The 23998-nt window shown below is 47.7% G+C and overlaps 1 protein-coding gene across 3 annotated transcripts in view; it reads right to left on the reverse strand.

Moving 5' to 3' along the window:
• The window catches only part of GPN1 (GPN-loop GTPase 1), a 125370-nt gene that overhangs the window by 20248 nt on the left and 81124 nt on the right, over positions 1-23998 (reverse strand). For 2 of the 3 annotated variants that reach the window (XM_073335386.2, XM_073335389.1), the window contains one exon: positions 21054-21296. In XM_073335386.2, the coding sequence (XP_073191487.1) occupies positions 21145-21296 (152 nt within the window). In that variant the 3' untranslated portion in view covers positions 21054-21144. Of the gene's footprint in view, positions 1-3742; positions 3869-4023; positions 4156-21053; positions 21297-23998 lie in introns of those variants that run through there. The other variant, XM_073335385.2, reaches the window with a different exon arrangement.

The raw sequence follows: 23998 nt of genomic DNA on the forward strand, positions 1-23998 counted from the left end.
ATATATGATCTATTCATCCACCACTGAAAAATGCAGCCATCTCTGGGGTGTTACATAGCAGATGTTTAACAGTCAAGCATCCCTCATGCACAACAATTCAAGACAAGAAGTAAAGAATCATAGAATCATAGAACCATAGAATATCAGGGTTGGAAGGGACCCCAGAAGGTCATCTAGTCCAACCCCCTGCTCGAAGCAGGACCAATTCCCAGTTAAATCATCCCAGCCAGGGCTTTGTCAAGCCTGACCTTAAAAACCTCTAAGGAAGGCGATTCTACCACCTCCCTAGGTAACGCATTTCAGTGTTTCACCACCCTTCTAGTGAAAAAGTTTTTCCTAATATCCAATCTAAACCTCCCCCACTGCAACTTGAGACCATTACTCCTCGTTCTGTCATCTGCTACCATTGAGAACAGTCTAGAGCCATCCTCTTTGGAACCCCCTTTCAGGTAGTTGAAAGCAGCTATCAAATCCCCCCTCATTCTTCTCTTCTGCAGGCTAAACAATCCCAGCTCCCTCAGCCTCTCCTCATAACTCATGTGTTCCAGTCCCCTAATCATTTTTGTTGCCCTTCGCTGGACTCTCTCCAATTTATCCACATCCTTCTTGAAGTGTGGGGCCCAAAACTGGACACAGTACTCCAGATGAGGCCTCACCAATGTCGAATAGAGGCCTCACCAATGTCGAAAGATGAACCCTACATCCAACTGAAACTATAGGGAGGAGGCAATAATTTAGGGAAACAAAAATTAAATTTCCAGAGGTCTTCAGTTTTAAATATGAAGCCAAAATGGCGCTTCCAGCAGCACAGCCCCACTCCCAGCACAATTCTGAGGTATTAGGGTCAGTCCTGCCTCAAGGGGGAGAGCACCCCCTACTATGTCACCAACACTGCTTCCTGCAGTACAGCACCGTCTGGGGTCATGTCGGGGTACTGATATCAAAATGACTGAGCACATGGTAGATTCCTCCCTCCCTTGTTTTTTCTCTTGAAGTCTCATCTATATTACAGGATCAGAAAAGTAAGACAGATGAAAAAGGCTTTATACATCATCGACTCCCAACTTCTTCTTCTGTACATTATCGAGAGTTTATCGCTCTACAATTAAGTAGCACATTTTGAAGGGGCCTCACTTTCATCTGCAGAAGTTCCTTGATCATGCAAACAAATGACATGATCACAAGCAAACTGTCTAAACATCAGTTGTGCACACATACTGCAGGGCTCTAGATGTACTAAAAATTGAAGACACAGTTTCATGCCCTAAATGCTCATGTACAGGCCTGGTGCCCTGACTCCTTTCAGCTTGGGAGACCCAGGTGCCCTGGATGAAGGATAAACCCATTAAAACTCGGGCTGTCAAGCAATTAAAAAAATTAATTACAATTAATCACGCAATTAATCGTGCTGTTAAACTATAATAGAATACCATTTAAATATTTTGGGATGTCTTCTACATTTTCAAATATATTGATTTCAATTATAATATAATACAAAGCATACAGTGCTCACTTTATATTTATTTTTGATTACAAGTATTTGCACTATAAAAAATGAAAGAAATAGTATTTTTCAATTCACCTAATACAAGTACTGTAGTGCAATCTATCATGAAAGTTGAACCTGTACAAAAAAACCTGCATTCAGAAATAAAACAATGTGAAATTTTAGAGGCCACAAGTCCACTCAGTCCTACTTCTTGTTCAGCCAGACAAACAAGTGTGTTTACATTTTCAGGAGATCATGCTGCCTGCTTTTGTTTACAATGTCACCTGAAATGAGAACAGGCATTCTCATGGCACTGCTGTAGCCAGCGTTGCAAGATATTTACGTGCCAGATGCGCTAAAGATGTATATGTCACTTCATGCTTCAATCATCATTCCAGGGGACATTCTGATGATGGGTTCTGCTCAATAACAATCCAAAGCAGTGTGGACCGATGCATGTTCATTTTCATCATCTAAGTCAGATGCCACCAGCAGAAGGTTGATTTTCTTTTTTGGTGGTTCAGGTTCTGTAGTTTCCACATTAGAGTGTTGCTCTTTTAAGACTTCTGAAAGCATGCTCCATCAACCTTGTCCCTCTCAGATTTTGGAAGGTACTTCAGATTCTTAAACCTTGGGTCGAGTGCTGTAGCTATCTTAGAAATCTCACACTGATACCTTCTCTGAGTTTTGTGAAATCTGCAGTGAAAGTGTTCTTAAAATGAACAACGTGTGTTGGGTCATCAGCTGAGACTGCTATAACATTAAATATATGGCAGAATGCCAGTAAAACAGAATAGGAGACATACAATTCTCCCCTCAAGGAGTTCAGTCACAAATGTAATTAACACATTTTTTTAATGAGCGTCATCAGCATGGAAGCATATCCTCTGGAATGGTGGCCGAAGCATGAAGGGGCATATGAATGTTTAGCATATCTGGTATGTAAATACCTTGCAATGCCAGCTACAAAAGTGCCATGCAAATGTCTGTTCTCACTTTCTGGTGACATTGTAATAAGAAGAGGGCAGCATTATCTCCTGTAAATGTAAATAAACTTGTTTGTCTTAGCGATTGGCTGAACAAGAAGTAGGACTGAGGAGACCTGTAAGCTCTGAATTTTTACATTTTGTTTATGAATGCAGTTTTGTAACAAAAAAAAATCTACATTTGTAAGTTGCACTACAGTACTTGTATGAGGTGAATAGAAAAATAAAATTTCTTATTTTTACAGTGCAAATATTTATAATAAAAAAAATATACACTGATTTCAATTACAATACAACTACAATATATATGAAAATGTAGAAAAATATCCAAAATATTTAGTAAATTTCAATTGGTATTCTATCATTTAACAGTGTGATTAATTTTTTTAATCACAATTAACATTTTTAGTTAATTGTGTGAGTTAATTGACAGCCCTAATTAAAAAAACAAATTTGGGAGCTGGCTGCAGCTCCATTGGAAATAGGTGCCAAGTTCTTATAAGTATCATGGGGCCATTCACTCGTTCAAAAATTAGTTATTGGGCTTGATACAGTATACACTAAGTGAAATGCTCTGACCTGTGCTATGCAGGAGGTTGGACTAGATAATTGCAATGGTTGCTTCTGTCCTTAGAACCCATGATCCTGTCCCAAATGGAGGTGCCAGATAACAATACATCTGAGCAACATTTGAGGACTATGGGTGAATTAGCACACATGAAAAGATCAGGACAAGTCTTGGAAGATTCAGGTGATCCTAGGCCTTCTCTCCTGGGGTAAATTTCACCCTAAAGGTGAAGAAGTGAGCTGGAGATGCTGGTCCCAGCACAATAACACTAGAAGCTGGACTAGTTCCTCATGCTGGTGACTGACAACAGGCTAAACTGACACAAAGTGTGCTCAAAGCATTTGTAACAGCAAGTAAGGCTGATGGACCCAACTCTTACAAGTAAGAGGAGGCAAAGCAGCCAATAAATTAATCACAGAGAAAATCTGGATGAGCACCTTTTTTTGTCCAGTAGCAAAGCAGTGACTCCAGGCTCAAGCCAGCAGTGGTCAGGAACACAGTGAATACACCAGAAGAGGTCTCACAAATACTGGATCCAATGCAAACCATTTGCGGGACAGAGAAGAGACAAATGGGGTGATATCTGGTAGGTTCTCTACCTTAATGAAGGGAGGCCTGGATTCATGCCACGTGCCTAGCCAACACGGGAATTAACAGAGAGCTTCAGTACTAGGAGGGACGTTGGAGGGCTTACAGCACCTTGAATTTCCTGCCCAGTGTCCTTGGTCCATTTGTAAACTTGATCCATCCATGTCTTTGTCCCCAGCTGTTCAGAGGAGCAGGGCAGGACTGTCCCTGCACTGTTAATGCGGATGAGGACATAAACTAAGGTACAACAAAGATTGTTATTAGTCATCTTTACACAAAATGTAGATGCTGGGGCCAGACAAGGGGGTGGAGACTATGGGGCTCCACCGAATGAGTTACTGCCCCCAAGTAGAGCATTGGGTGGGGATGGAGGATGCCCTTCAGGCACTTACCCATCTCATTTTCCTTCCCATAGATGAGCTGGTTCATGTTCTTTCCTTGTGGGTGCCTTGACAATACTGGCTGAGCTTTAGCTCTTTGTAATGGAAGGATTTTTCGGGTTGGAATTGGAACATGAACAAACCCTGCAGAGGAAGGAGGAAGGGGAAACTTCACTCATTCTGGCACCCCACAAAACAAGCCACCACAGACAATAACTAGACAGAAAAGATTTCCTTGTGCTTCTCAGGCACATACAGGATCACTGCACCCACCATAGGAAGGTGAACACCAGCCATTCTACACATGCACAGTAGTATCACACTTTGGGGCCCTTCTCTTCTAAGTCTATGACCAGCCCACGCTTTTCTACTGAAAGTCTCTAGTTCCAATTCTAGGCCAAATAAGGGCCTGGAACCCACAGAAAGAGGCCAGAGGATTCCCAAGCCTCATCAGGAAAGCTTTGGGTTGATGTTTGTTAGAACCCCTTTTGACTGTTGGAGACTAACTTTCTCAGAAATGACATGCTATCACTGCTCAGTTGAGGAAATGCGGTCAATATGACCCATAATAATCACTGGTGTTAATGACCAATGTAAGAGCTATCTTCATATCCCCATCACCATTAATGACCTGAGCTTTCACCAAATACAGCCCCAATAATCAGAAGGAGGCAGAAGATCTGGGACTTCCAGCCCTCCATGGGGAAGATCCATCTAGACTGCCTGCACAACTAGGGCCCTTCTCTCCCTTACGCCCCCACTCTCCCAGTTACTATAATATAATTAGAGCTTGCTACAAGAATTCTCAGCTGTGACCTCAGCACCTGAAAAATCTAAAGGATACTTTCCACCCTTTGAGCTTCAAGTGCCTGAGCATTCCTCTGTGTGCTAAGTAGCAGGGTTTCAGATGTCTTTTCAACTTGATCATGGAATTGCTGAAAGTCATTGTGGTTAGGGAGAGGAGCTACAGATGACTAGTCCACATTATCAGATAAAGTGATGTCAGAGTCCCTGAGTCACTATATCAATAGGAACAACTGGTGGAACATACTCCGTTTCCAAAAGAGTGTCAGTAATTATCTAACGCTGGAGAGTAAGCTGGAAATGGTTCCTGTACAACCTGAGTACATAACATAAAAATGGCCATACGCGGTCAGACCAATGGTCAGGGCCATCCCTAGCCATTTTGGTGCCCTACGCAGCCCACCGCAGGGTGTGTGTGTGTGGCCCCAAGTCTCCACGGGGAGTGGGGCGGGGAGGAGCAGGCTTGGGGGCCAGGGCGGGAACCTCCCCCAAGCACTCACCAGCTGCACAGAGCGGGTTGGGGCCAAGTGAGCAGGGTGGGCTTGACCCCTCACTCACAGGGCAGCGGGAAGTGGAGTGACCCGGCCCCAGCCCGCTCCGCTCTCCGCCCCTGGCTCCCAGCCTTGCGGGGCAGGGGAGAACCGAGCCCCAGCACTGACCAGTGGCACGGCTGGGAGCCAGAGGCGCGGAGTGGCCTGGGGCCGGGTCACTCCACTTACCGCTGCCCAGTGAGTGCAGGGCAGGCCCAACCCCTGCTGCAGTCCTCAGGGGAAGGGGTGGAGTGGGGTGGGGCTGGGGCAGAGCAGGAGCAGGGCCATGGAGAAGAGGCAGAGCAGGGGTGGAGCAGCATGCAGCTACGTAGGGCACCAGGAAATTTGGTGCCCTATGCAGCTACATACTTTATGTATGGGTAAGGACAGCCCTGCCAATGGTGCATCTAACCCAGTATCTTGTCTTCCGACAGTGGCCAGTGCCTCAGAGGGAAAGAACAGAACAGGGCAATCATCAAGTGATCCATCCCATTGTCCAGTCCCAGCTTCTGGCAGTCAGAGGTTTAGGGACACCCAGAGCATGGGGTTGTGCCCCTGACCATCTTGGCGAATAGCCTTTGATAGACCCATCCTCCATGAACTTCTCATTCTTTTTTGAACCCAGTTATGCTTTTGGCCTTCTCAACATCCCCTGGCAACAACTGCCACAGGCTGATTGTGCATTGTGTGAAGATTTATTTTCTTATGTTTGTTTTAAACCTGCTGCCCATTAATTTAATTGGGTGACTGCTGGTTTGTGTGTTATACAAAAGGGTAAATAACCCTTTCCTATTCACTTTCTCCACACCATTCATGATTTTATAGACCTCTATCATATCCCCCTCCTTAGTCATCTCTTTTCTGTCTTTATTCTCTCCTCCTGTGGAAACTGTTCCATACCCCTAATAATTTTTATTGCCCTTCTCAGTACTTTTGCCAACTCTAATATCTTTTTTTGAGATGGGGAAGACCCGAATCGCACACAGTATTCAAGGTGTGGGCATACCATGGATTTCTATAGTTATTACAATATTTTCTGTCTTAGTATCTATCCCTTTCCTAATGGTTCCTAACATTGTTAGCTTTTTTTGACTGCTGCTTCACACTGAACAGATGTTTTCAGAGAACAATCTACAATGACTCCAAGGTCTCTTTCTGGAGTGGTAACAGCTAATTTAGACCCCCTCATTTTGTATGTATAGTTGGGATTATGACAGGTTTCAGAGTAACAGCCGTGTTAGTCTGTATTCGCAAAAAGAAAAGGAGTACTTGTGGCACCTTAGAGACTAACCAATTTATTTGAGCATGAGCTTTCGTGAGCTACAGCTCACTTCATCGGATGCATACCGTGGAAACTGCAGCAGACTTTATATATACACAGAGAATATGAAACAATACCTCCTCCCACCCCACTGTCCTGCTGGTAATAGGATACTATTAATTTAGGCTTAAATAGAGACTGGGAGTGGCTAAGTCATTATGCAAGGTAGCCTATTTCCTCTTGTTTTTTCCTCCCCCCCCCCCAGATGTTCTGGTTTAACTTGGATTTAAACTTGGAGAGTGGTCAGTTTGGATGAGCTATTACCAGCAGGAGAGTGAGTTTGTGTGTGTATGGGGGTGGGGGGGATGTGAGAAAACCTGGATTTGTGCAGGAAATAGCCCAACTTGATTATCATGCACATTGTGTAAAGAGTTGTCACTTTGGATGGGCTATCACCAGCAGGAGAGTGAATTTGTGTGTGGGGGGGTAGAGGGTGAGAAAACCTGGATTTGTGCTGGAAATGGCCCAACCTTATGATCACTTTAGATAAGCTATTACCAGCAGGACAGTGGGGTGGGAGGAGGTATTGTTTCATATTCTCTGTGTATATATAAAGTCTGCTGCAGTTTCCACGGTATGCATCCGATGAAGTGAGCTGTAGCTCACAAAAGCTCATGCTCAAATAAATTGGTTAGTCTCTAAGGTGCCACAAGTACTCCTTTTCTAGTTGGGATTATGTTTTCCAATGTGAATTACTTTGTGTTTATGAACATTGGATTTCATCTGCCATTTTGTTGGCCGGTCACCTAATTTTGTGAGATCCCTTTGTAACTCTTCAGAGTCACCTTTGGATTTAACTATCTTGAGTAGTTTTGTATCATCTGCAAATGTTGCCACCTCACTGTTCACCCCTTCTTCCAGATCATTTATGAATATGTTGAACAACAGTAGTCATAGTACAGATCCTTAGGAGACCCTGCTATTTACCTCTCCACTGTGAAAACTGTTTATTCCTACCCATTGTTTCCTATCTGTTAACCAGTTACTGATCCATGAAAGTCCAAGAACACTATATCCACTGGATCATCCTTGCCACATGCTTGTTGACCCTCTAAAAGAATTCTAATAGATTAGTGAGACATGATTTCAATTTATAAAAGCCCTGTTGACTCTTCCAATATTCATGTCTGTGTCTTATAATTCTGTTCTTTACTATAGTTCCAACCAATTTGCCTGGTACTGAAATTAGGCTTACCGGCCTGTAATTGCCAGGATCGCCGCTGGAACCTCAACATTAAAAAATAATAATAAAAAAAAAATCAGCAGTACATTAGCTATCCACCAGTCATCTGGTACAGAGGCCCATTTAAGTCATATTACTGTTTAATTTATCAATTTCTTCCTCAACCTCCTCTCTTGCCACCTCAGTGTGGGACAGTTGCTCAGATTTGTCACCTAAAAAGAATGGCTCAGGTGTGGGAATCTCCCTCACATCCTCTGCAGTGAAGATGGATGCAAAAAAATTCATGTAGCTTCTCTGCAATGGCTTGTCTTCCTTGAGTGCCCCTTTAGCATCTTGATCCTCCAGTGGCCCCACTGATTATTTGGCAGGCTTTCTGCTTCTGATGTACTTAAAAATACTTTGCTGTTAGTTCTTGTGTCTAAAAGATGTTCCTCAAATACCACCTTGGACACTACTGGTACTTTTCCTCTGTAGGGAGATGGGGATCAAACAAAGGTTTCCTGCCTTACGTAAATCCTTTTAAGGCTAGGGAAGGGGTTAATCTGGACTCTCCTCCATTGCCTACCCAAGAAGAAGGACTGCTGAAAGATCCAGAAGAGATGAAAGAACTAACCTGAAGGGAAAGGCAAGGGAGAGTCCTGACTGAGACTGGGGTCCAGTCTGTTAGAAAAAATAACTAGAACTCTAAGCTACACAAATGCTGCAACTTACCTAAAATAACATTTAGGTTGAGGAATTGCTTCTTGAAACCAGTATCTGTAAGATCTTAAAGTTTAGTATGCGTGTTTTGTTTTATTTGCTTTGTTATGTTTTCTATCCCTTATAATCACTTAAAATCTACCTTTTATAGTTAATAAACATGTTTTTGCTTATTATTAAACCCAGTTTGTGCAATCCATATCGGGGAGCAAGAAGCTGTGCATATCTCTCTTCACATTGAGGGAGAGAGGGAATTTTTATGAGCTTGCACTGTGCAGATCTTTCTATACAGCTCAAGACAGTATTATTTTGTGTTTACTCTCCAAAAGGGGTGTGAATGTGAGTACTGGGTGAATCCTGTCACAAAGAGCTGACTTCAGTCTGTGTCTGCAGCTCGGTGTGGCCCTACCCACATATGTGTGCTGCAAGAGGCCAGAGAGCCTAATTCAGCAAAACAGGGAGAGGGAATCCAGCCTGGAGGAGCAGGAGGGGCTCAGTGAAACTCCAGTACATCAGGTGGCATCCCAGAAGGGCAGTCCAACCTGTCACAGCAGATTCTGGTTACAGGAACCAAATATATCAAACCCAGCTCTTCTGCAGAATCTTCAGATATGGAATATATCTCATAGGTAGGAGCTCAAGGAAACTGCACTGATGAAGTAGAGGTGTTGCCTGTAGGGCATACCAATGGAGTCATCAGCAAGGGGGGTCAGATCCAGACCCCATAGATGCAAAATCATAGTTCTCTCAAAAGCAATGCTGCTGCTTCTCTTTTTCTTATATTTTTCCCTCAGCACCAGATAGAAGAAAGAGAGAGCCAGACAAAATCTGTTTCTAGAGTTGATGGGGAGGAAGCAGCTGGCACCAGGGATGAACTTAGACCATGTCTATACTACCAAGTTATGTCGACACCCAAAAGTCTACATAATAAAAATCGGAATTGGGGGACAGTGATATCAGATACCAAGCTGGAAGGAGGAAGCTTCTGAACTGGGAAGAGAGAGCAGCCAGAGCCTACCTGGATGCAGGAGAGACCTATATGTATTGTGCTGAGGGTTGCTAGGCCTGTGGGCTCAGCGTTTCCTGTGCTGGATTCAGATGCTCAATAAAACCTTCTGTTTTACGCTGGCTGAGAGTCACTCCGGTCTAGAGATCAGGGTGGCATTATTCCTTCTGGGAGTGGAGGCCCCAGGGGTCCAGTGTGAGTGGACTTCATAGGGGAGCGGGGAGAGACAGGCATGCTGAAGGCTCAGAGACGGCTGGTTCCAGGAGGCGGATGGGCCTATGGCTTAACCCCTGAGAGAGTGGACCCATGAGAAGGCTGTTGCACTGAAGGGGGTTCCTCCCAGGGACCGTACAGAGCCGAGAGAGAGCACAAATCCTGTGAGTCCGTGACAACTTGGTAGCAGAAGATGGTTGGTGGATGCACCCTGTAGACAGTTGGCTGCGAGCACAGGGGCTCTGCAGTGAGTGGGTGCCAGCAATAAGACAAGGGAATTAAAGGAACCAGTGAGGAAATGGCCTATAACTAGCTCCCTAAAAGGGATATTGCACGTCTGTGCAGGGACGGATGGCTAGGCATTGGAACGCTCACCAAGGAGCAGCTGATTGCCTGGCTGGTAGAGAGTGACCAGTCTGAGGAGCAAGTTACAGATCCCAGCAGGGCTTCTGGGATGCCCGGAGAGCCTGGGAGTAGCCAAGGGTGCAGTCAGCGTAGCAGCCGGGAGTCTATCAGACCTGATTCCCTGGTCAGCAGGGGGGTTGCCCAATCGGGTTTCTCCCCAGAGGAGCTGTGGAGACTGGAGCTGTAGAGGAGAGCGAAGGAGATGGAACTGGAGGAGTGGAGGCTGGTGGACAGAGAGAACGAGAGTACCATGCAGAACAGCAAAAGCAGGAACTGGAATTGGAGGAGAGGTGGGCCAAGAGGCCTGCTGGGGAGCGGAGGAGGGAGGGGGGTAAAGTGGAGAAGGACCCTGAGATGCCAGTTCTACAGGGAATCTGGACACCAAGTTGTTGCCCCAGTTTAAGGGGATGGGGGAGATATTGATGCCTACCTCACAGCCTTTGAGAAAGCTTGTGATTTGAACCAGATTGACCTCGTGGACAGGCTCCGCTGTCTAATCCCCATGCTGGGTCCCAAGGCCACAGAGGCGTTCAGCCAAATGTATGGTATTGAGACTGGGGCCTATGAACTCTTCAAACAGGCTTTGCTGCTAAAGTTTCAATTGACCCTTGAGGCATACAGGAAACGATTCCAAGGTTACGCAAGACTTACACGGAGGTCACCAACCTGCTGGGGGAATCTCTCTGCAAGTGGGAAAAGGGTGCAGGGGCCACTACCGCAGAAAGCATGTATAACCTGGTGGGCACTGGAGCAGCTGTATGACAACTGCCCTCCAAAATGTAAGATGTGGTTAGTGGACAGGAAGCCTAAAGATCTGTGCAGTGCAGGTAAACTGGCAGATGAGTTTGTGGACAGCAGATCAGGGACAGGAGGGAGAACCCCATCGGGGACTCAGAAGGAGAGTCACCCACAGACCCCTCAAAGGTGGGATTCCAGTGTTGCCGCACCCAGTGCCAGAGGCGAACAACAGCAAGGTTCGTTGCCCGGTGTGCATCACCCAATAATCACAACGGGGTGGAGAAGCAGAAAAGTTTATTTGCAGCTGCAAACAAGGTACAGGGAGAACAGAATCTCAAATCCTGCACACCGAGCAGGAAGTTACACAGGCTTTTATACATCCTTTCTTCAGCATACTTATCCAATAGCAAGCTGCCCTAAGTATCCATATAGCCAGCCAATCCAGTTACCAGCTAGCTCCCTTGTTCTCTGTACCATCTGTTAAACCATACATAAAGCTGCTTTATTCAGCATTGTTCTTCCATATCTGCCCTGTTTGGCCTTGTTTAGTTTCAGGCAGTCTGACTCTGCAACATATTGTTGCAGATCCTCAGCATAACTGCTGTGAGTGCCTCCAAGCCGGGGGGGGGGGGGGGGGGGAAGGGGGCAAGGACACTTGGGCCTAGTGCGAGGGGGCTTCATCGACACTCGTGGTCTTCCATCCCCTCGAGTTACCTAGCGGCCATGCCCCAGTGTCCCCAACAACTACTCCCTCCTTTGAGAACACTCAGCCTTGGCTCTGAGTTTTCTCACTTGGGCTACTTATTTCTTTACAATAGGACTTTGCATAAGCACTTTGTGATAGCCCTGAAGAGAGTGACTTATTAACTTTTACAAAAGGGTCCTGACACATGATGCTGCACAGCATAATACCAGTAATACAAGCAATACAGGAAAAAGAAGTTTCAATAACAGGCTAAATAAACCACCAAGCCAAGATGACAAACCCCAGCCTGAAAACAAGGTTTGTAACCAATCACTCTTGGTGGCAGTACAGGCAACCTGTGCTCCGGCTCGGGCATGGGCCTCAGCCTGTACCACCTTTTCATAGATCTCATAACTGCTATCATTTACATATACACAACACTGGGGCCTGACGAGGGCACAAACCCCTCCTTGGGATGCCAAGAGATAGTCCAAAGCCAGCCTGTTTTGGAGGGAAGAGGTCCTGAGCTGCTGTACCTCTTTATTTAATGTTTTTACTGCCGACCCTAAATCACTAACCGAGTCCTCTAACTCTAAGGCCACTTTCTCAAGTACCATTTGCAGCCTTACAGTATAGCGGCCTATGCCTGCCATGGCTGGCCCAGTAAACAGTGGCATTATTCCCAGTACAGAGCACCCTACAAGCTTCTCGGTTGTGAGGGGATTCTTTATATTGCCCTCCAATGCCGCAGTCAGTCGCCGCAGGGTCTTTTCTCGTGACTCAATAGAGGTGTCTCGGGCATTTCTAATCTTTCCTTTGGGCAGTGTGGCAGTTATTGACAGATGAGGAACTCCATGAGCTATATAACAGCTACCTGTCCAGTTGGCTGGCAGCACCTTGTAAGCCTTTCGGCCACATATGAAATAGTGACCCTGTAGGGCCCAATAAGGACTGTTTCTAAAGGGGATTCCTGGGGTATTTAAGGCTGCTTTGGCTGCTTTTCTAAACAGTTCATATGCCCCTAAGGGGGCATCCCAGCCTCCTGATTGGGTACAAGTGGGGGCCTTTCTAACTGTACCGTTCAAATTACACTCGCCATAGGTACCACTACAAACCCACCATTGACTTGCTACATTGGAGATATTAACTGGACGGCAAGTTATATTTCCAAACCCTTCTTTTGTGGTAAGATTATTCGTAAGAGTTTTCCTAAAAGGGGAGGAACCATTACACCCACACTGCTGGCCTCCCCTTTTGGTCTTTATCCAATACCCATCAGCCCATTGTGTAATAACACAGGAGCTTTTTCCCACAGGACGCCCATAGTGATCAGATTGGCTTCGGGTAAAACATAACACTCCTTCGGTGAGTACTGCAACTGAATACTCCTGGTCCTGATAGGTGGCCTGCTGTAAAGAGGTCTTGTTCCAGAACGGAGAGTCTGTTCGTTCCTGCTCTTTGATGGCAGCTAATTCTGCTAGGGTCAGGGGCAGCATGTCAAGGGGCATTCCCGTTTTGGGGGACAGTGGAGTCGGAGCACATACCCAGCAATAAGTCTGGTTTGTTAAATTAGCAACATAGAATCATAGAATATCAGGGTTGGAAGGGACCCCTGAAGGTCATCTAGTCCAACCCCCTGATCGAAGAAGGACCAATTCCCAGTTAAATCATCCCAGCCAGGGCTTTGTCAAGCCTGACCTTAAAAACCTCTAAGGAAGGAGATTCTACCACCTCCCTAGGTAACGCATTCCAGTGTTTCACCACCCTCTTAGTGAAAAAGTTTTTCCTAATATCCAATCTAAACCTCCCCCACTGCAACTTGAGACCATTACTCCTCGTTCTGTCATCTGCTACCATTGAGAACAGTCTAGAGCCATCCTCTTTGGAACTCCCTTTCAGGTAGTTGAAAGCAGCTATCAAATCCCCCCTCATTCTTCTCTTCTGCAGGCTAAACAATCCCAGCTCCCTCAGCCTCTCCTCATAAGTCATGTGTTCTAGACCCCTAATCATTTTTGTTGCCCTTCGCTGGACTCTCTCCAATTTATCCACATCCTTCTTGAAGTGTGGGGCCCAAAACTGGACACAGTACTCCAGATGAGGCCTCACCAATGTCGAATAGAGGGGAACGATCACGTCCCTCGATCTGCTCGCTATGCCCCTACTTATACATCCCAAAATGCCATTGGCCGACTTGGCAACAAGGGCACACTGCTGACTCATATCCAGCTTCTCATCCACTGCCACCCCTAGGTCCTTTTCCGCAGAACTGCTGCCTAGCCATTCGGCCCCTAGTCTGTAGCTGTGCATTGGGTTCTTCCGTCCTAAGTGCAGGACCCTGCACTTATCCTTATTGAACCTCATCAGAGGTTCATGGTGCGCAAGCGAAACAAAGGAGTTATGCTCCCGATATGCACAGTTTGGAAATAACAATACAGAGAATAACAATGTTACCCAATTAATTATCACCAGAGTCTTCCCAACCCAGGGTCTCCAGGACCTGGGTGGGCCCATTTTAGCATTAAGATGCCCGCTATTTGTGTCTTTTAAACAGTAGCTTTAGCCCGAGATCGTCACTAGATGAGGAGTCAGCAGGTTGGACAGTCCACGGTTCTGCTGACGAGGGGGCGGGTACTGCCTTCAGACGAGAGTGATGGATCCAGTTCTTGTGTCCCTAGACCTTTGCCGCTGTATGGGAGATCAGCAGGACGGTACAGGGTCCTTTCCACTTTTCCTGGAGAGGCTCGTCCTTCCAGGTATGAACAAGCATGGAGTCGCCGGGCTGTAAGGAGTGAACGGGAGAGTCCAAGGGGAGAGGCTGGGAATCCTTGGTATACCTGTGAAGAGACAAGAGAACAGCAGACAGGGAACACATATACTGTGACAAAAAAACATTACCCAGCTCCCATTCCCCTGACAGAACCGGGGTGCCATTCATAGGCCATGCCCTTCCAAACATAATTTCAAAGGGACTAAGCCCTAATCTACCCTTTGGGAGAACGCGGATACGGAGTAGGACGAGGGGCAAAGCATCAGGCCATCGCAGTGAGGCTTCCTGGCACACTTTTGAGAGATGCCGTTTAAGGGTCTGATTGGTACGTTCCACTACCCCACTGGCTTGCAGTCTCCAGGGCGTATGGAGTTTCCAGGGGATCTGTAAGGCATTTGAGATGCTTTGAATGATTTTTGACGTGAAGTGTGTCCCGTTGTCAGATTCCATCCACAGGGGGAGTCCAAAGCGAGGAACGATCTCCTTAACAAACGTGAGGGCCACTGTTCTGGCAGTGCAATTACGGCATGGGAAGGCTTCTGGCCATCCGCTGAACCGATCCACTATGACAAGGAGATATTTGAACCCTTGGGTCCGGGGAAACCAGTAAAGTCTATTTGCCACCACTCGTCCAGGGCCCGGAGTGGGTTCTAGGGCAGCTTTTTGCACATGATGTCCCGGTCGAGGGTTATTCTTTTGGCAGACTAAGCAGTCCGCTTGTACCTGGGCAGCCAGGGGTCAGAGTCCGGAAGTGATAAAGTATTTTCCCATTAGTTGGATAAGTCTTCAATGCCAGCATGAGTGTTTTGATGTAGTTTCTGCAGCACCGGCCGGATCAGGCCCTTTGGTAGGAGGTCCTTCCCTTCCGGGGAATGGAGCCATCCCTCCTTTTCCCGGAGACCAAGTTTGTCAGTTAGCTGTCTCTCCTCCCCAGAGTACTGAGGGGTTGGAAGCTCCCCTACTGATGGGATAAGGGCATGCATATGGGCGTTCTCAGTCTGAGGGGATGGCAGGGTGGCAGCATGCTTAGCCTCTCTATCTGCCCAGGCGTTACCTCTGGCCACATCTTGATCCTTCTTTTGATGGGCTTTACGGTGTACCACCGCCACTTCCGAGGGGAGTTCTACGGCTTCTAGGAGCCGGAGGATTTGGGGCCCGTACTTGACTGGGGAGCCTTGGGCTGTCAGCATTCCCCTTTGCTTCCACAGGCCAGCATGAGCATGCAGCACCCCAAAAGCATACTTTGAATCAGTAAAAATATTGACCCACTTTCCTTTTGATAGTTCAAGTGCACGGGTCAGGGCTATTAGTTCGGCAAGCTGGGCAGAGTTCCCAGCAGGCAAACCTTCAGCTTCCACAGTGTCATGGAGGGTCACAACAGCATAACCCGCCCTCCTTTGCCCATCTATTACGGTACTGCTACCATCAGTGTACCACTCATAATCTGTATTTGGGAGGGGTACATCCTTTAAATCCGGACGGCTGGAGTACTGGGCATCTATGATCTCTAAACAGTCATGTTCCTGTTCCTCTGTTTCTGGCAAGAGGGTGGCTGGATTAAGGGAGGGGCAAGGCTGTAAGGTGACTTCAGAGTTCTCTAACAGCTTAGCCTGATACCGAGCAATCCGAGCCTGGGTGAGCCAGAGCCCTTCCTTTGCATCCAATAAGGCTCGGACCATATGGGGAGTATAGATTTGCATAACCCCTCCCAATGTTAGCTTCTCGGATTCCTCAAGAACTAGGGCAGTAGCTGCGACCGCCCGTAAACATGCAGGCCAACCCTTTGCAACCTGATCCAGTTGCTTAGAAAAATAAGCCACAGGACGTCTCCATGCTCCTAACAGCTGTGTGAGAATCACAGAATCATAGAATATCAGGGTTGGAAGGGACCTCAGGAGGTCATCTAGTCCAAGCCCCTGCTCAAAGCAGGACCAATCCCCAATTAAATCATCCCAGCCAGGGCTTTGTCAAGCCTGACCTTAAAAACTTCTAAGGAAGGAGATTCTACCACCTCCCTAGGTAACGCATTCCAGTGTTTCACCACCCTCCTAGTGAAAAAGTTTTTCCTGATATCCAACCTAAACCTCCCCCACTGCAACTTGAGACCATTACTCCTTGTCCTGTCCTCTTCTGCCACTGAGAATAGTCTAGAACCATCCTCTCTGGAACCACCTCTCAGGTAGTTGAAAGCAGCTATCAAATCCCCCCTCATTCTTCTCTTCCACAGACTAAACAATCCCAGTTCCCTCAGCCTCTCCTCATAAGTCATGTGTTCCAGACCCCTAATAATTTTTGTTGCCCTTCGCTGGACTTTCTCCAATTTATCCACATCCTTCTTGTAGTGTGGGGCCCAAAACTGGACACAGTACTCCAGATGAGGCCTCACCAATGTCGAATAGAGGGGGACGATCACGTCCCTCGATCTGCTCGCTATGCCCCTACTTATACATCCCAAAATGCCATTGGCCTTCTTGGCAACAAGGGCACACTGCTGACTCATATCCAGCTTCTCGTCCACTGTCACCCCTAGGTCCTTTTCCGCAGAACTGCTGCCTAGCCATTCGGTCCCTAGTCTGTAGCTGTGCATTGGGTTCTTCCGTCCTAAGTGCAGGACCCTGCACTTATCCTTATTGAACCTCATCAGATTTCTTTTGGCCCAATCCTCCAATTTGTCTAGGTCCCTCTGTATCCTATCCCTGCCCTCCAGCATATCTACCACTCCTCCCAGTTTAGTATCATCCGCAAATTTGCTGAGAGTGCAATCCACACCATCCTCCAGATCATTTATGAAGATATTGAACAAAACCAGCCCCAGAACCGACCCCTGGGACACTCCACTTGATACCGGCTGCCAACTAGATATGGAGCCATTGATCACTACCCGTTGAGCCCGACAATCTAGCCAACTTTCTACCCACCTTATAGTGCATTCATCCAGCCCATACTTCTTTAACTTGCTGACAAGAATACTGTGGGAGACCGTGTCAAAAGCTTTGCTAAAGTCAAGAAACAATACATCCACTGCTTTCCCTTCATCCACAGAACCAGTAATCTCATCATAGAAGGCAATTAGATTAGTCAGGCATGACCTTCCCTTGGTGAATCCATGCTGACTGTTCCTGATCACTTTCCTCTCATGTAAGTGCTTCAGGATTGATTCCTTGAGGACCTGCTCCATGATTTTTCCGGGGACTGAGGTGAGGCTGACTGGCCTGTAGTTCCCAGGATCCTCCTTCTTCCCTTTTTTAAAGATTGGCACTACATTAGCCTTTTTCCAGTCATCCAGGACTTCCCCCGTTCGCCACAAGTTTTCAAAGATAATGGCCAATGGCTCTGCAATCACAGCCGCCAGTTCCTTTAGCACTCTCGGATGCAACTCGTCCGGCCCCATGGACTTGTGCACGTCCAGCTTTTCTAAATAGTGCCTAACCACCTCTTTCTCCACAGAGGGCTGGCCATCTATTCCCCATGTTGTGATGCCCAGCGCAGCAGTCTGGGAGCTGACCTTGTTAGTGAAGACAGAGGCAAAAAAAGCATTGAGTACATATTAGCTTTTTCCACATCCTCTGTCACTAGGTTGCCTCCCTCATTCATTAAGGGGCCCACACTTTCCTTGGCTTTCTTCTTGTTTCCAACATACCTGAAGAAACCCTTCTTGTTACTCTTGACATCTCTCGCTAGCTGCAGTTCCAGGTGCGATTTGGCCCTCCTGATTTCATTCCTACATGCCCAAGCAATATTTTTATACTCTTCCCTGGTCATATGTCCAACATTCCACTTCTTGTAAGCTTCTTTTTTATGTTTAAGATCCGTTAGGATTTCACCGTTAAGCCAAGCTGGTCGCCTGCCATATTTACTATTCTTTCGACACATCGGGATGGTTTGTCCCTGTAACCTCAACAGGGATTCCTTGAAATACAGCCAGCTCTCCTGGACTCCTTTCCCCTTCATGTTAGTCCCCCAGGGGATCCTACCCATCCGTTCCCTGAGGGAGTCAAAGTCTGTTTTCCTGAAGTCCCGGGTCCGTATCCTGCTGCTTACCTTTCTTCCCTGTGTCAGGATCCTGAACTCAACCAACTCATGGTCACTGCCTCCCAGATTCCCATCCACTTTTGCTTCCTCCACTAATTCTTCCCGGTTTGTGAGCAGCAGGTCAAGAAAAGCTCCCCCCTAGTTGGCTCCTCTAGCACTTGCACCAGGAAATTGTCCCCTACGCTTTCCCAAAACTTCCTGGATTGTCTATGCACCACTGTGTTGCTCTCCCAGCAGATATCAGGAAAATTAAAAAGTCACCCATGAGAACCAGGGCATGCGATCTAGTAGCTTCTGCGAGCTGCCGGAAGAAAGCCTCATCCACCTCATCCCCCTGGTCCAGTGGTCTATAGCAGACTCCCACCACTACCTCACTCTTGTTGCTCACACTTCTAAACTTAATCCAGAGACACTCAGGTTTTTCTGCAGTTTCGTACCAGAGCTCTGAGCAGTGCTTACATACAGTGCTACTCCCCCACCTTTTCTGCCCTGCCTGTCCTTCCTGAACAGTTTATAACCATCCATGACAATACTCCAGTCATGCGAGTTATCCCACCAAGTCTCTGTTATTCTAATCACGTCATAATTCCTTGACATCACCAGGACCTCCAGTTCTCTTCTGCTCCTGTGAGCACTCCTAGGGCCACCCCCTTTCGTTCATGTACATACAACTGAAACGGCTTAGAGAGAGCCGGGGCTTCCATCAACTTCCTTTTCAAGATTTTAAATGTAATTACTGTGGCCAAAAAGGATACAAGGTGGCACAATGCCTGAAGATGAAGGAAATGGTGGCCAAGCAGAACCCTCGGAGTGTCAACAAGGTGGAAGCCCACCCACAGGGAGCAGCACCAGTCCAGGGGGCCGTGGTCAATGTGGTAGGACCAGGGGGAAGGGAGGGTCAGGCCAGATCAGCTGGGGAAGGCAGGGGCTCCAGCCCCAGAGCACCTGCACTCAATTCACTGGGTGAGCATGGGACAGACCCCTGGGGACAATGCCACATCATCCCTATTGAGGTGAGGGGAAGGAGTGTCCAGGGGTTCTGGGACACAGGTGCGGAGGTGACACTGGCCTGGCTGGAGATGGTGAACCCAGAGCAGCTAGTGCCCAATGCATACCTGACCGAGGGGGGGTGTTCGGGCCCCCCATCAATGTGCCTGTAGAGAGGATACATCTGAAATGGGGGCTAAGGAGGTGCTCTAAAGAGGTCAGGGTGCATGTTCAGCTACCCATGGAGGTGCTAATGGGTAATGACTTGGAGGACTGGTTGGATGGCCCTCAGAGCGCCCTGGTCCTTACCCAGAGCCAGAGCCAGCAAGGAACACCCAGTCCCAGTCTGACAGCACGGAACCTCCCAATGGAGGGGGGCTGGGGGAGCGAAGCACCGAAGGTAGAGCCTGAACCTCTGTCCCAAAGTGGGGAAACTGCACATCCTTGTCCAACCAGAGCTGTGCCCTAAACCCAGCAGCTGAATTCCAGACAGAGCTACAGGAGGACCCCTCCTTAGAGAAGCTGAGGGCCCTTGCTGGCCACAGTGGTGCAGGACCCCTGGGGAGGACCACCACTAGAGATTCTGGTGGGAGAAGGGATTCCTGTACCAGAAATGGGCTGGTCTGGGGCACACTGAACTTTGGAAAGTCAGGAAGCAGCTGGTGGTTCCCCAGACTGTTCTCCACACACTGTTGTACTTGGCCCATGATATTCCCTTTTTTGGGGCATCAGGGAATCTGGCGCACAAGGCAGAGGCTGCTGCAGAACTTTTACTGGCCTGGGGTCTTTGGCGCAGTCCAACAGTATTGCAGTGGACTTGGGAGACAATGATATCGGCTACCCAGCTGGACGGAGGGGGCTTCTGGATTGGGGGGAGGGAGCAGCCAGAGCCCACTTGGATGCAGGAGAGACCTAGATGTACTGTGCTGTGGGATGCTAGGCCCGAGGGCCCAGAGAGTTTCTTGTGCTGGGTTCAGATGCTCAATAAAACCTGTTTTATGCTGGCTGAAAGTCACTCCGGTCTAGAGATCAGGGTTGCATTATTCCCTCTGGAAGCGGAGGCTCCAGGGGTCCAGAGCGAGTGGACTCCCTGGAGGGACCCCTCAGCGAGAGAGAGGTGTGCTGAGAGGTGCGATTCCAGAAGGCGGAGGGGCCTATGGCTTAACCCCCAAGAGAGAGTGGACCTCTGAGAAGGGCTGCCACACTGAAAGGGGTTCCTTCCAGGGATCGTACAGAGCCAAGAGAGAGCACGAGTCCTGTGAGTCTATGACACAATGGTGACATTTGGTGCCTTATATTCCAGTAAGAAAATGATTAAAATGCCTGTGCATGTATTGGCAGTGCCTGCAATCGCAATGTGTAGGAAAAAAAATAAAAATGATTTACCATTATAAAACTTTGTGTTTCTTGCACAAGAAACAGTGCACAGAAACACACAGATGCTTGGTGGTAAAGGAGTAACTAGGGAAGGGCAGACTTTCATAACTGTGTGTAGGTCTAGCTATCATTGTGAAAGTTGTAGGACGGGGTGGAACGAAGGAGAAACTGAGAAGTCCCGGAAAGTGGAAAGGACGGTGTGGGCAGAGTTTGGGGGAGGAGGGGCAATGGAATGGTTTGGAATGTACTGCAGTGGAGGTAGAGCACGGATCTGCTCGGTCTGCAGCATTAAGAACATCAGGATCTACCTTTGCTCCTCCATTACTTTAATCATCCACTCAGTTGCATCATTAACAAACACGTGATTCTCTTTTCTATCCTGCCATTCAGCTTCCCAGCACTCCTTGCGTTCCCTTTTTTTTTTCATTGGTGCACTGCAGTACCTCCCAGAACATTTCTTTGCTGCATCTTGGATGCTTTCTTATCTGGTGGAGACGCTCGACCGGGGTGCCTGAAAGTTTCCTGAAGGTGTTCACATCTGGTGAAGCACAGGAGACAATGCACAGAAGCGGGATTGTTAAATTCATGCACAGTATAGAAACATTTCAGTTAAATACACCTTTTGCAACATTGCAATCACTTTCTCACTGACCCTAGCCAGGCACACATCTCTGTGAACACCCAAAACATGGTAAGTGTTGGCCTGTGCGTGGGGGGGGGGGGGGGAGTGGGAGGGCACGCACAGGGCACTCCACATTGGGAAAAGAGCACACACTCTTTGCAAGGGTCATGGTGAAGCATTCTAGCATCCGACATGTTAGGATATAGATATTCAGACCTGTCGGTAAAGGCCTGTACTCGAAGAATTTAGGTGTATTCTTATCACTTGGCTAGTTAGAAGTATAAAAGAAAGAATCAAAATCACTGTCTGCCAGCGTAAGGTCCTTCTCTTACTGTGACAGTCTGAGGCCCTGTTCTTAGATTAAGGCCTTTGGCTAAGCAACAGGCAGCCATAAACGGGGAAGCGACCGGTCGCATCCTCACATTCCAAACTAGGCACATTGAAAGAAGGTGCTACTGGGCTGTTAGGAATACAATCCTGTCCTGAAAAAAGAAAAGGAGTACTTGTGGCACCTTAGAGACTAACCAGTTTATTTGAGTATAAGCTTTTGTGAGCTACAGCTCACTTCATCGGATGCATCGGAAACTGGAATCATGCTTGCTGGAAGTTCACCCCAATAAACATCGAATTGTTTGCACCTTTGGACTTCGGGTATTGTTGCTCTCTGTTCATGCAAGAAGGAGCAGGGAATTAAGTGGGTGAAGGAATAAGCCCCCAACACCACACTTTTCCACAGACGGGGCATTCTAGCAGATATCTCACTGCTAAGGGTAAGCAGGAAAATGAGTGTACATCTACTCCATGCTTGTGGCTTCTGCCCTGCTCCGTATGCTGCTCCCTGATGTGCCGCTTTGGTCCCTGCACAAATGATTGCCTAATGGCACAGGAAAGTTTCCTACAATGGGGGAAGGAACAAAGATGCTCTGTCATGGAACCTTTGGCAAAGGATTGCAGAGTACCTCCAGGAAACTTTCCTGGAGATCTCTCTGGAGTATTCCCATGAGATGTCAGCATGCATCAAACACCCTATTCTGCTGTACCGATTAGGTACGCAGGGAAATGTCCAGCTCACAGAAACACAGCCAGCCTTGTACATGTCTATACCCTGAACCCAGCTCTGCACTACACAAGCCACGGCCATTTACCAGGCATCTCATCTCCTCAGAGAGCAACTGCTGAGACTGGCTAGGCACCTCTGGAGTGGAGAACAGTTCCTGGCTACCTGCCCCACCGGGAGCTGCACATCCTTGTCTAACTCCACCTCTTCACCAATAACTTCGTCCTCTGGGTTAGATCCTCTTTCCGCCGCCTCCGTGCCCTCCGAAGTATCTACGGGGCTCTTGGCGGTGGAGGTGGGGTCATCACCGAGGATACTGTCCAGCTCCTTATAGAACCAGCAGGTGTTAGGTGAAGCACCCGAGCAATGGTTTGTGTCCCTCGCCTTATGGTTCACCTGCCTCAGCTCCTTTATGTTCGCTCTGCACTGCAGCGTGTCCCAATCATAGCCCTTTTCGCACAAGCCACAAGAAATCTGCCCGTAGGTATCTCAATCCCTATGGCTCAAGACCAGCTGGGACTGCACAGCCTCCTCTCCCCATATACTGATCAGATCCAACAGCTCCACAGTGGTCCAACGGGAGAGCGTTTAGTGTGATAACCCACCATGGTCATCTGGGAAGATGCGATGAGACCTCTCCACACCAAGCCATTAGGAAATTGAATGTAAAAAATTCCTGGGGCTTCTAAGGGGGAAGGGCAGATATTTGGTTACCTGGCTGCAGGGCAGTGGAGTTCAAACAGCTGACCAGAGAGGTTAGGATGGACATTGTGGGACACCTCCTGGAGGCCAATTAAAGCAATGAAATCAGGCGTGGTCTCTACACTGGCACTTTGTCGAGAAAAACATAGAGGAAAAAGATGCAAGTCTCTCGTTGGGGTGGATGTATTTAGTCGCCAAAACCAGACATTTTTCCTGACAAAAGTCGTATCGCAGTGTGTACGCACTCACTGTTTGGTCAAAAAAGGCAGTTTTTGGCGACAAAACTTGGTAGCGTAGACAAGGCCTCAGAGATAGCACCAGAGATGTAGGTGACTGGAACTCTGGAGCTGCCCATGGTGCTGAGGTTGTAGCCAGCACCAAGATGTCAGCACTCAAGTGTATCACTAACTTTTGGGGTTCAACTATCAAATGGAAGCTCTTAGAAGACATAGGCACTGCAGTCTTGTCACCAGGTAGTAGCCAAGGAGTTCTTTGGCACCAGCTGGAAATAGACGGAGCTGGGGCCAAAGTCTTTGGCAGCTCAGACCTTGCATGCCAGAGCACACACTTAGTTCATGAGCCCCTCCAGGCTTCTGCTTTCCTACCATAACCAAATCCTTCCTTTGCACTGCTAATGGTGCCAAGGTAATTTTATGGAGCCCAGGAGGATTTTGGAGCTGACAAAAACTGCCTTGAGCCATGCATAGTGCTCCAGCTTGTAGCTGCCAAGGGTTCTTCCTACTTCTTTCTTAGCCCTGGTCTACACTACGAGTTTAGGTCGAATTTAGCAGCATTTGATTTAACCCTGCATCCGTCCACACGACCAAGCCTGTTTTGTCGACTTAAAGGGCTCTTAAAA

This window comes from Lepidochelys kempii, chromosome 3, assembly GCF_965140285.1.
Source record: "Lepidochelys kempii isolate rLepKem1 chromosome 3, rLepKem1.hap1, whole genome shotgun sequence".
NCBI lineage: Eukaryota > Metazoa > Chordata > Testudines > Cheloniidae > Lepidochelys > Lepidochelys kempii.